The 11568-nt window shown below is 43.8% G+C and overlaps 3 protein-coding genes across 4 annotated transcripts; 2 read left to right on the top strand and 1 right to left on the bottom strand.

The window, feature by feature from the left end:
* Positions 1-94: 94 nt before the first annotated feature.
* tsr2 (TSR2 ribosome maturation factor) lies at positions 95-5253 on the bottom strand. The gene is made up of 5 exons (XM_079168152.1): positions 5088-5253; positions 4501-4591; positions 4045-4136; positions 3481-3639; positions 95-392 (listed from the first exon to the last, which is right to left on the bottom strand). The coding sequence occupies exons 1-5, from the start codon at positions 5163-5165 to the stop codon at positions 300-302; spliced, it is 513 nt and encodes a 170-aa protein (XP_079024278.1). The 5' UTR covers positions 5166-5253; the 3' UTR covers positions 95-299.
* Positions 322-3467, top strand: LOC306702505 (uncharacterized protein). The gene is made up of 2 exons (XM_079168140.1): positions 322-455; positions 581-3467. The coding sequence occupies exon 2, from the start codon at positions 837-839 to the stop codon at positions 1578-1580; it is 744 nt and encodes a 247-aa protein (XP_079024266.1). The 5' UTR covers positions 322-455; positions 581-836; the 3' UTR covers positions 1581-3467.
* abt1 (activator of basal transcription 1) lies at positions 5248-7921 on the top strand. Of its 2 annotated transcripts, XR_013767269.1 has the most exons (6): positions 5248-5401; positions 5712-6160; positions 6452-6627; positions 6801-6986; positions 7063-7491; positions 7552-7573. XR_013767269.1 is itself a non-coding variant. In XM_079168127.1 (5 exons), exons 2-5 carry the CDS (start codon positions 5725-5727, stop codon positions 7243-7245), a joined length of 981 nt encoding a protein of 326 aa, XP_079024253.1. In that variant the 5' UTR covers positions 5248-5401; positions 5712-5724; the 3' UTR covers positions 7246-7921. The 2 variants fall into 2 exon arrangements, 1 of the variants encoding a protein (XP_079024253.1); XM_079168127.1 differs by having other exon boundaries at positions 7063-7921.
* Positions 7922-11568: the final 3647 nt, after the last annotated feature.

The raw sequence follows: 11568 nt of genomic DNA, 5'->3' as shown, positions 1-11568 counted from the left end.
TGCCCTGAATGAAACCCTGACATTTAATACAGCCCTCGTACAATGTGATGTGTCATAGTGTGAAGTGAAGGTAAAATAGATAATATAGGATACAGTCAATTCAACAGGTTTAATATAAAAACAAGCAGACAAACAAGAGTCAGTGTGATGAAGCTTTCTCCTTCAGGTCCAGACTGCAGCATAAGAACACCGGCACGCTGTCACCTTCCATTATTAGGTGTCACACACGGACCCATCCAGAAGGTGCGATGTCAGCTGATTGTGAGTTCAACAGTTCATCCTGCGCTCCGTGTTCCTCTTCACTTCTTCTTACGCACAACCGTCCACCCGGCCTCTTCATGAGGAGGAGGATCTCTGCTGACTGATGGAACGGAGGATTCACACTCCATCACCTGAACACAGAAACATGAATTACTATTTGTAAATACAAACTCCTGACAAAAGAATGAAAAACTGTAAGTAAAGTACTTTGTTAATTTAGACTAGCGACAGCAGAGTGATTCTTTTCTGACTTCTACCCTTTCTATCTAAAGCACTTGAACGTGCCGTCTTTAACCAACAGTCTTCCTTTCTCCATCAGAACAGCCTCATGGACCCCCACCAGTCCGGGTTCAAAGTGGCTCACTCGACTGAGACAGCCCTGCTTGCGGTGACGGAGTCGCTTCACGCCGCGAGAGCGAACTCTCTCTCCTCTGTCCTGGTTCTCCTGGACCTGTCTGCAGCGTTTGACACTGTGAACCACCAGATCCTCCTCCAGACCCTCGAGGGGATGGCGTCTCAGGCTCTGCTCTCTCCCTGTTTGCATCCTACCTGACAGGTCGATCCTACCAGGTGACATGGAGGGGGGCCATGTCGGAACCACGCTTGCTGACTACAGGGGTTCCACAAGGTTCAGTCCTGGGCCCCCTTCTCTTCTCGCTCTACACAACATCTCTGGTTCTGTTATTCGCTCACATGACTTCTCCTCCCATTGTGATGCCGATGACACCCAGCTGGTCTTGTCATTTCCCCCCGGTGACACTCAAGTTGCGTGTTTGGCTGACATCTTGAAGTGGATGACGATACACCACCTGAAGCTCAACCTGGACAAAACCGAGCTACTGTTCCTCCCGGGGAAGGGCTGCCCGCACCGAGACCTGTCCATCACCATTGATGATACCGTGGTGACGCCAACTCGGACTGCGAGGAACCTGGGTGTGACCCTGGACGACCAACTGTCGTTCTCAGCAAACATCTCATCGGTTACACGCTCCTGCAGATTCCTGCTCTACAACATCAGGAGGATTCTCCTCTTCCTCACTGAGATGGTGCAGGTGCTCATCCAGGCTCTGGTCATCTCCCTCCTGGTCTACTGCAACTCTCTACTTGCCGGAGCTCCGGCGTCGGCCATCAGACCTCTGGAGCTCGTCCAGAAAGCTGCAGCTCGTCTAATGTTCAATCGCCCCAAGTTCTCCCACAACCTCCCTTCTCCGTTCTCTACACTGGCTCCCTGTAAGAGCTCTCATCCAGGTTCAGACTCTGGTGCTAGCCTACAGGTTCAGACTCTGGTGCTAGTCTACAGGTTCAGACTCTGGTGCTAGCCTACAGGTTCAGACTCAGGTGCTAGCCTACAGGTTCAGACTCTGGTGCTAGCCTACAGGTTCAGACTCTGGTGCTAGTCTACAGGTTCAGACTCTGGTGCTAGTCTACAGGTTCAGACTCTGGTGCTAGTCTACAGGGCAGTGAAAGGAACAGCTCCTTCCTGTCTCCAGGCCATGGTCTAGCCCTACACCCCCGACCACTCCGCTCTGCTGCCTCGGGGCGATCGGTTCCCCGTCGCTCAGAGGTCCCTGTGGCCGATGGACCCGGTCTCTGTTCTCTGTCCTGGCCCCACGATGGTGGAATGAACTCCCCACTGACGTCAGGACAGCAGAGTCGCTGCCCATCTTCCATCAGGCTGAAGACTCACCTCTTCATGAAGCTCTACCCTGAGCCTTCCTCTCAGCACTGGTTGTGTTCATGCTAGTGTGTTTCTGTACGTTTGCTCTGGTTTATGCTCTGAGATGTTTAAAGGAGATGAACTCATGACTTCTGGTGACTAGTAGTTCTCTTGAATACTATGTTGAACACACTGATTGTAAGTCTCTTTGGATAAAAGCGTCTGCTGAATGACTGTAATGTGATGAATAGACTTTAAAAGGATGACAAGGTGTAATATTTAGTAAGCAAACGGCACAAATTTAAAAAAAGGAGCTGAAACGATTAGTCAACAAAATAAAGGAAAAACTACTTTGATAATCTTATTAATTGTTTCAAATAAAAACATGAAAGAAAATCCCCAGTTTCTGGATGGATTTTCATACTTATTTAGCATCACACTATGACATAACACTATGACATCACACTATACCAGTGGTGGGCCGTCAGGGCCAGCAAAGCCTTCTCTGCTGGCCTAAACAGAATCAAAGTCATTTAATAATTGTTCATAAATACACTACATGTATTTTATTTTGTTCTCCATTATCTTATTTTCTCATTGCATAGCTCCTGTCTTCCTCAGCTGCTCTGCTTCAGCACAGCTTGTTTTAAGTAGAGCTTTTATCCAATCAGATTCAGCCTCTGTGTCTCTAGGTAGAAGAGAGGCCTGAGGTCCTCCAGGTAGACTTTGCAGTTTAAGTGAATGAGGACGATGTTGTTGATCGTCATAGTCTTCAACCAATCAGATCTTTAGTTTGACATGTTGGGCGTATTCTTTGACGTGTCAGTGGTATCCAGGTAGCCTCTAAGTACGTCTGCATTAAGGTGCGCCGTGATTGGTCAGTGGGCCAGCGCGACTTTTGTCAAACAGAAAGCTAGCTAGCAGGTCTCAGTGTTCAGTAAGAGTTCAGGTTGAAACATGTAAGAGAAGTTATGACATTTTCAGCGTTTTGCTTGGTGTTTTTTTTACCTAGCTGTGTTTTTTTAACGCTCAATGGCTGAAGGAGGAGAAACGGATTTAGGAGTTACTGACTTTGTTGACATAGAACGGAGGATGGACTTTGTCTTTAAGTGAACAGCAGCTGTGGCAAGTGAACTGCTTTTGTGTTTTTACATCTGCAGCAGCGTTTCTACTGTGTTCATGTGTCTGTCGTGTTTTATGAATCATATGAACGGCTCGTGCTCCAGCGCTGCAGTGTTGCTGGACTGATTTGTTGCTTTGTTGTCATATAAATATATGTGACTGGTTCTTGTGAGTTTGTTCTTGTCATTGTGTTGATTACATAGATTTTGACTTTATGCATTGTCCGTTAATGACGAAGCATCCCGTCATCGCGGGGTTAATGTCCGGAGAATTGATTCTGTTTGAGGTTTTGTTTTGTTTTACAAAGCAAGAATTATGGTCTGGAGAAATGGCGATTGCTTTAGCCCGGTTTGAATCAATAGGGAACAGCTTAACGCTGTGGGGAGACTGCACGGCCCGCCACTGCACTATACTATGACAGTGTATCAGGTAAGACGCACCTGTGTTTCATCATCGCTGTCTTCATCAGATTGTGTGGGCGGAGCTGTGACCCGAACCCTCTGACTCTTCTTCTGTGTCAGAGTGTTGATGGTTTGTTGGAGCTGCTCTACCGCCCCCTGCTGCCACTGACTGAAGGCCTGGACCAGACTGTCACACATCTGGAAACACATGATTTACACCTTTCAGACGCGTTAGAGCTGCATTCTCTCTAGTGTCCACCAGGGGGCGACTCCTCTGGTTGTATAGAAGTCTATGAGAAAATGACTCTACTTCTCTCTTGATTTATTACCTCAGTAAACATTGTAAACATGAGTTTATGGTCTCAATCTCTAGTTTCAAGTCTTCTTCAATACAGCATGATGTTCATTTAGTAAATGATGGTCCATTTAGAGTCACACAGACCATAAAGCAGGGAATGCTTTAGGGGCGGGGCTACACAGTGATTGACAGGTCGACACCACGTTGAACTTTAACCCTTTCACAATGTTTTTACTTCAATGGTCTCATTCAGAGTTCAGTTATGTCCTGTGTGTGTGTGTGTGTGTGTGTGTGTGTGTGTGTACCTGCGGTAAACTCCCATCATCCACCACTGTGTCAAACTCTTGATCCATCAGTTCAGCAATGAAGTCCTCCACCTCACACTGCTGCAGGTCAGCTACACACACACACACACACACACACACACACACACACACACACACACACACACACACACACACACACACACACACACACACACACAGTTGAAACATGAACTGATTTAACATCCAGCAGTTAAAGTTTAAAATTAGTCTTTGGGTTTTTAAACTAGACTCAAGATCGAGTCTTAAAATTAATTTCAAATACGTTTGATATTTAGAAGATGAACAGAGTACCTGAACAGAGAACAGAGTACCTGAACAGAGAACAGAGTACCTGAACAGAGTACCTGAACAGAGTACCTGAACAGAGAACCTGAACAGAGTACCTGAACAGAGTACCTGAACAATAAACTGCTGTTGACAGGTTTTGTTACCTACCGTTGTCATGGAAATACTGCTGGACTACATCCACCATCCAATCAGATTTCTGCTGCCCGTACACGCCTCCAAACCCGTTCTCCACCGCGATCTGAGGACCCAAGAGAACATCTGAAGGTTTGAGTCTGAGATAAAACCCTAGAGTGGTCCGGAGACCCCTACAGAGTTCTGGACCCCGCTAAAGAGGTCCGGAGACCCCTACAGAGTTCTGGACCCCGCTACAGAGGTCCGGAGACCGTTAAAGAGTTCTGGACCCCCTAAAGAGGTCCGGAGACCCCTACAGAGTTCTGGACCCCGCTATAGAGGTCCGGAGACCGTTAAAGAGTTCTGGACCCCCCTAAAGAGGTCCGGAGACCGCTACAGAGGTCCCAACTGGTCACTCATGTGTTTGAGTCTAATTCTCCAATCATAGCAGAATAAAAGCTTCATTGGATGAAAGTTAATGTTGAGAAAGCATCAAATTACACGTTTATCACGTGTCTAATAATAATGAAACATCAGGATATCTAGAATACATCAAACATCTCACACAGCTGTTAGCACTAGCCTGTTAGCATCGTCCCGTGTGTGCTCTGTCTCATGTTTACCTGTAGAACCGGCCAGCTGTGAAGAACCGCTCTCACTCCAGCCGTGAAGAGCTCACGTGAAGGGTTAGACGCCGCCATGTTGGATCTGACACACACTTTAACCAGGGACCGTTAGTGGGAACGCGACATCCAAACTGACGTCAACTTTTTGTCCTTCTGCGGCTGCCATCTGATCTCATCCTATAAAATGAGGCGCATGCGCAGTTCATCTCAAACGAGCCTATTATGACGCTGCGTTTCGTCATCAAGACGCGACAGAGGTTCTGCACGTGAGAGTGAACAGTTTGTGTTTTGATGAAGATTTAAACGTGAAGGTGAGATTTATTTATAAATTCATTGTTACGGAGAAAATAAACGTTTTATTGTGAAAGGAAGGGCACCCGGAAGTGATGATCAACAGATCAATTAACAGCTGATTTATATATATCTACACTTTTATACTTTATACCGTCTGATCTCAGATCCTCATCGGTGGTCAATAAAGTGAACAATGATACATCATCAGCAATGTTCCTGTTTCAGGGTTAATATGTACTTTATAATACATATTAATACATAACATTCATGATGACGTGTTAAAGAGAGAAACAACTACAGTCTGTTTATCTGAGTTTCTGTTTGCAGGAATCAATCAGTCATGGAGAGAAGAGAGGAAGAGGAGGAGACTATGGCTCAGATAGAGGAGGAAGAAGAAGAAGAGGAAGAGGAGGAGACTACGGCTCAGATGGAGGAGGAGGAGGAGGAGGAGGAGGAGGAGGAGGAAGAAGAGGAAGAAGAAGAAGAAGAAGAAGAAGAAGGAGCTGCTGCAGCAGAGAGAGGAGGAGGAGGAGGAGGAGGAGGAGGAGGAGAAGGAGAAGAAGAAGAAGAAGAAGAAGAAGAAGAAGATGGTGCGGAGCTGAAGAGGAAGAAGACGACCAAACAGAAAGCTGTTGTCGTCACTTCCTCTCCAGACAGGAAGTGTGTTCCTGGTATCATCTACCTGGGTCACATTCCTCCGAGGCTCCGCCCCAAACACCTGAGGAACCTGCTGTCAGTGTTTGGAGAGATCGGACGCATCTTCCTCCAACCTGAAGGTACAAATACACATTAAATACTGTGTGTGTGTGTGTGTGTGTGTGTGTGTGTGTGTGTGTGTGTGTGTGTGTGTGTGTGTGTGTGTGTGTGTGTGTGAGAGAGACCAGGTTTAGTGAAATGCACTCGGGGAGTCGTATTTTAAAAAAAGACTCTACTATACCCTCTCCCTCTGTCCTTGTATCCTCTGTCCTTGTATCCTCTGTCCTTGTATCCTCTGTCCTCAGGTGATGATGATGGTTTTCATGATGATGGTTGTTGATCTTGTGTGTTTCCTGGTTGTTGATCGTCAGACGGTCAGGTGAGGAGGAGGAAGAGGAGGTCTGGGCTGAGACGGTGTGACTTCACTGAAGGATGGGTGGAGTTCAGAGACAAACGATTGGCTAAGAAGGTGGTGTCTTCTCTCCACAACACGCCGATGGGAACCAGGAAACGCCAACGATTCTCCTCCGACCTCTGGTCCATCAAGGTACAGTCTGCCCGGTAACTGATGACATCACAGGAATACTGTGACATCACAGTCATGGTTGCGTCCTTATTATTTATCTTAACCCTGACCCTGGGTCTTCATGAGTCCTTCAGAGGAACCATGACTGAAGCTCTGACCCAGAACACACTGAGACCAGGTCTTTGTCTCTGTAGTACCTGCACCGGTTCCAGTGGACTCACCTGAGCGAACGGCTGGCCTACGAGCAGACGGTCCTCCAGCAGAGACTCAGGACCGAAGTGTCTCAGGCCAAGAGAGAAACCAGCTTCTACCTGAACAACGTGGACAAGAGCTCCCACATGGAGGACCTGAGGAGGAGGAGACGGAGAGACGGAGAACAGGTGATCTATTCAGCATCATGTCTGTAAGAACAAGGATCCCAGAGGACGTCTAGAGTCACATGTTGTTTGTCTTCAGGTGGAGGAGAGGACGTGGGACTTCACTCAGCGTCAGACGGAGGACGAGATCCAGATGAAGAAGAAGAAGAAGAAAGACTCTGTTACCCAGAAGCACCTGGACAAGGCCCGCCTCATCCAGCAGAAGAGCCAATCAAACGTCTCGCTGCTCGCCAAGATCTTCAACTCCAACCAATCGGTGTGACGGAGCAGAGACGGCTCATTGGCTGCTAGACAATATTGTTTCCATGGAAACAGGAGGCAGTTTGTAGTGCACTGGTGATGACGCGTCCATCTTCACCAACCATTCACAGGCCAGTCTGAGTAGGGGGCGGAGCCTTCTGAATTCTGTTTCCAACTTAACCGGTTAGTTAACTTAACCAGTTAGTTAACTTAACCGGTTAGTTAAGGCCTTAACGAGCTCGTTAAGTCTTCTGTACCATTTATATGTGTGTGTATATCTCTATATCTCTATATCTATATAGAGATATAGAGATATAGAGATATATAGATATACACTGCATGCACAATTATGAGGCAAGTTGTGTTTCTGAGGATTGATTTTATTCTGATGTGTTTATTATTCTACTTTAACAGACGAGTTTCATCGTAACTGTTCACTCAGATATTCTCCTCAGAAAGCCAAAACCTCACGTTTACTCTCTGAAATATTGAGGTTTGAGGTTTATGAACATCTTGGATTGACTGAAGCTCCGCAGCTCAATAATAAAATCAATCCTCAAAAACACAACTTGCCTGATAATTGTGCGCGCAGTGTTTGTGTGTTTGTGTGTTACAAACACACAAACACACAAACACTGTCCTCTCTGTCGATGTGACAACATGAAACATGATTTCTGAATGTTTATTAATAAAAAGATTTTAAGACTGTGTGTGTGTGTGTGTGTGTGTGTGTGTGTGTGTGTGTGTGTGTGTGTGTGTGTGTGTGTGTGTGTGTGTGTGTGTGTGTGTGTGTGTGTGTGTGTGTGTGTGTGTGTGTGTGTGTGTGTGTGTGTGTGTGTGTGTGTGTGTGTGTGTGTGTGTGTGTGTGTGTACTCACATTGACCAGCAGAGGTCACTGTGAGCTAAATGTAGACTGGTGAGCAAGCGAGCGCACACACACACACACACACACACGTTTTAATTAGACACACAGACAGACGGGTCTTCAGTCCTCCGCTGACTCGAGGACCAGCAGGAACTGAACCGGAGCTCCTCACCTGACGGTTTACCGGACTGAGATCAGACCAGGATCCGGTAAGTTCCGCATCGAACCAGGAGATTAAAATCAGACAGAAAACCTTTTAAACATAATGTAAACAAACTGTTTATTTAGTTTTAATCAGTCAAAGATTCATCATTATTAAATCTGTTTTTATTAATCATTGAAATCATTCCTCGTAAATCCTCCGTGTGATCATTAAGAGTTTCACATCACAGGAAAACGTTCAAAGACAAAATGATGAATCGAGATAATAATTCAAATGATGAGTCAGACTTACTGTCAAATAAAATAAAGTACACATCAATTATATTTGAACAATTATTATTCTTTGTTTTCAAATATAAATAATACATGAATTCATAAATAAAAACAGATTAAAGTATGTTGGACAGTGAACTAATCTGATCATTTTGAGCTCTTTGGTGCGTTTGCTTTACACGTGGTGTCAGAGTCTGTTCGCTGAAGGTTACTGAGCCCCGTGTGTCACGGTGTGAACATCTCACTCGAGTCAGGAAACTTGTCAGAATACTCATATTTGATTGGCTGAGCTGCATCATGTGATGTGATTGACAGCACGTTGGTCGGTGTGTTTCCTGCACCGCTGAACAAAAGCAGCCGTAAAGGCTGAAAAAGCTGCGCCGGTTCAAATAGAAGCGCTCCGTCAAAATGTAATAATTCTCAATTATCTATCGGTTTTAGGTCCTGGGTCCGGATCCGGGCTGCGGTCCGCCTATTAGGGACCCCTGCTTTACAGTATTATTTATTATATTATCGCCGTTTCATGTTTGTCACGTTTCTCTCTCCATGTTTTTACAAATATAATTTGTTCTCATTTCAGATGTAAAATAAAACGCTCCTAATGCTGATCCACTATTTAGGATTCACTCAACTTAGTATTGCATATTATTTTATTCAAATAATACATTTGAATACATATTCATATCAATATTCATGTGAAACATTCAAATTCTGGTTCATTTTAATTTGCCTAAACTTGTGGCTCTACACTTCATGTTCACTAGTTAAAAACTAAAATCTAATTTTGAATGCAAAGAAACTAATTCTGTATTCTCTCAACCTCACTTTTCAGACTATTTTAAAAACCGTGTATTTAAATCACCTCCATCACTTAACATTTACGAATAACATGGAATATTTTCAAAATCCATTTGCTGTTGAACTAAGAACCTCAATCCAAGAACTACATTTCCCAAAGTTCTCGAATAAAAAACAAATAGTGAACAAATAAAGACTTCAAGTCGAAGACCTCATTTAACCTGATGGTTATTGAACTGAACCATTATAAGACAAATACAAATTATTTAAATATAATACAAATTAAACAGTTATGCAATTATACGATCTAGAATAATATTTATAATGTATACAGAAGATTTCAAACTAATTTCTGAAGAGTGAGTAAAGAGTTTCTGAAGAGTGAGTAAAGAGTTTCTGAAGAGTGAGTAAAGGGTTTCTGAAGAGTGAGTAAAGGGTTTCTGAAGAGTGAGTAGAGGGTTTCTGAAGAGTGAGTAAAGAGTTTCTGAAGAGTGAGTAAAGGGTTTCTGAAGAGTGAGTAAAGGGTTTCTGAAGAGTGAGTAGAGGGTTTCTGAAGAGTGAGTAAAGGGTTTCTGAAGAGTGAGTAAAGGGTTTCTGAAGAGTGAGTAGAGGGTTTCTGAAGAGTGAGTAAAGGGTTTCTGAAGAGTGAGTAAAGAGTTTCTGAAGAGTGAGTAAAGGGTTTCTGAAGAGTGAGTAAAGGGTTTCTGAAGAGTGAGTAGAGGGTTTCTGAAGAGTGAGTAAAGGGTTTCTGAAGAGTGAGTAAAGGGTTTCTGAAGAGTGAGTAGAGGGTTTCTGAAGAGTGAGTAAAGGGTTTCTGAAGAGTGAGTAAAGGGTTTCTGAAGAGTGAGTAGAGGGTTTCTGAAGAGTGAGTAGAGGGTTTCTGAAGAGTGAGTAAAGGGTTTCTGAAGAGTGAGTAAAGGGTTTCTGAAGAGTGAGTAGAGGGTTTCTGAAGAGTGAGTAAAGGGTTTCTGAAGAGTGAGTAAAGGGTTTCTGAAGAGTGAGTAGAGGGTTTCTGAAGAGTGAGTAAAAGGTTTCTGAAGAGTGAGTAGAGGGTTTCTGAAGAGTGAGTAAAAGGTTTCTGAAGAGTGAGTAAAGGGTTTCTGAAGAGTGAGTAAAAGGTTTCTGAAGAGTGAGTAAAGGGTTTCTGAAGAGTGAGTAAAAGGTTTCTGAAGAGTGAGTAAAGGGTTTCTGAAGAGTGAGTAAAAGGTTTCTGAAGAGTGAGTAAAAGGTTTCTGAAGAGTGAGTAAAAGGTTTCTGAAGAGTGAGTAAAGAGTTTCTGAAGAGTGAGTAGAGGGTTTCTGAAGAGTGAGTAAAAGGTTTCTGAAGAGTGAGTAAAGGGTTTCTGAAGAGTGAGTAAAAGGTTTCTGAAGAGTGAGTAAAGGGTTTCTGAAGAGTGAGTAAAAGGTTTCTGAAGAGTGAGTAAAGGGTTTCTGAAGAGTGAGTAAAAGGTTTCTGAAGAGTGAGTAAAGAGTTTCTGAAGAGTGAGTAGAGGGTTTCTGAAGAGTGAGTAAAAGGTTTCTGAAGAGTGAGTAAAGGGTTTCTGAAGAGTGAGTAAAAGGTTTCTGAAGAGTGAGTAAAGGGTTTCTGAAGAGTGAGTAAAAGGTTTCTGAAGAGTGAGTAAAAGGTTTCTGAAGAGTGAGTAAAAGGTTTCTGAAGAGTGAGTAAAGAGTTTCTGAAGAGTGAGTAAAAGGTTTCTGAAGAGTGAGTAAAGGGTTTCTGAAGAGTGAGTAAAAGGTTTCTGAAGAGTGAGTAAAAGGTTTCTGAAGAGTGAGTAAAGGGTTTCTGAAGAGTGAGTAAAAGGTTTCTGAAGAGTGAGTAGAGGGTTTCTGAAGAGTGAGTAAAAGGTTTCTGAAGAGTGAGTAAAGGGTTTCTGAAGAGTGAGTAAAAGGTTTCTGAAGAGTGAGTAAAAGGTTTCTGAAGAGTGAGTAAAAGGTTTCTGAAGAGTGAGTAAAGAGTTTCTGAAGAGTGAGTAGAGGGTTTCTGAAGAGTGAGTAAAAGGTTTCTGAAGAGTGAGTAAAAGGTTTCTGAAGAGTGAGTAAAAGGTTTCTGAAGAGTGAGTAAAGGGTTTCTGAAGAGTGAGTAAAAGGTTTCTGAAGAGTGAGTAAAAGGTTTCTGAAGAGTGAGTAAAGTGAGCAGAAAGTTTCTGGAGACTGAACAGAAATTTAATGAAGAGCGCAAACCACATTTTTCATTGATAATTGAATTGATTGCCTGCCTGCTTGATTGGTTGATTGATTGATTGATTTT

The sequence above is a fragment of the Pholis gunnellus genome (assembly GCF_910591455.1).
Source record: "Pholis gunnellus genome assembly, chromosome: 2".
In the NCBI taxonomy this organism is placed as follows: Eukaryota; Metazoa; Chordata; class Actinopteri; order Perciformes; family Pholidae; genus Pholis; species Pholis gunnellus.
This window is presented reverse-complemented; position numbering and strand designations above follow the sequence as displayed.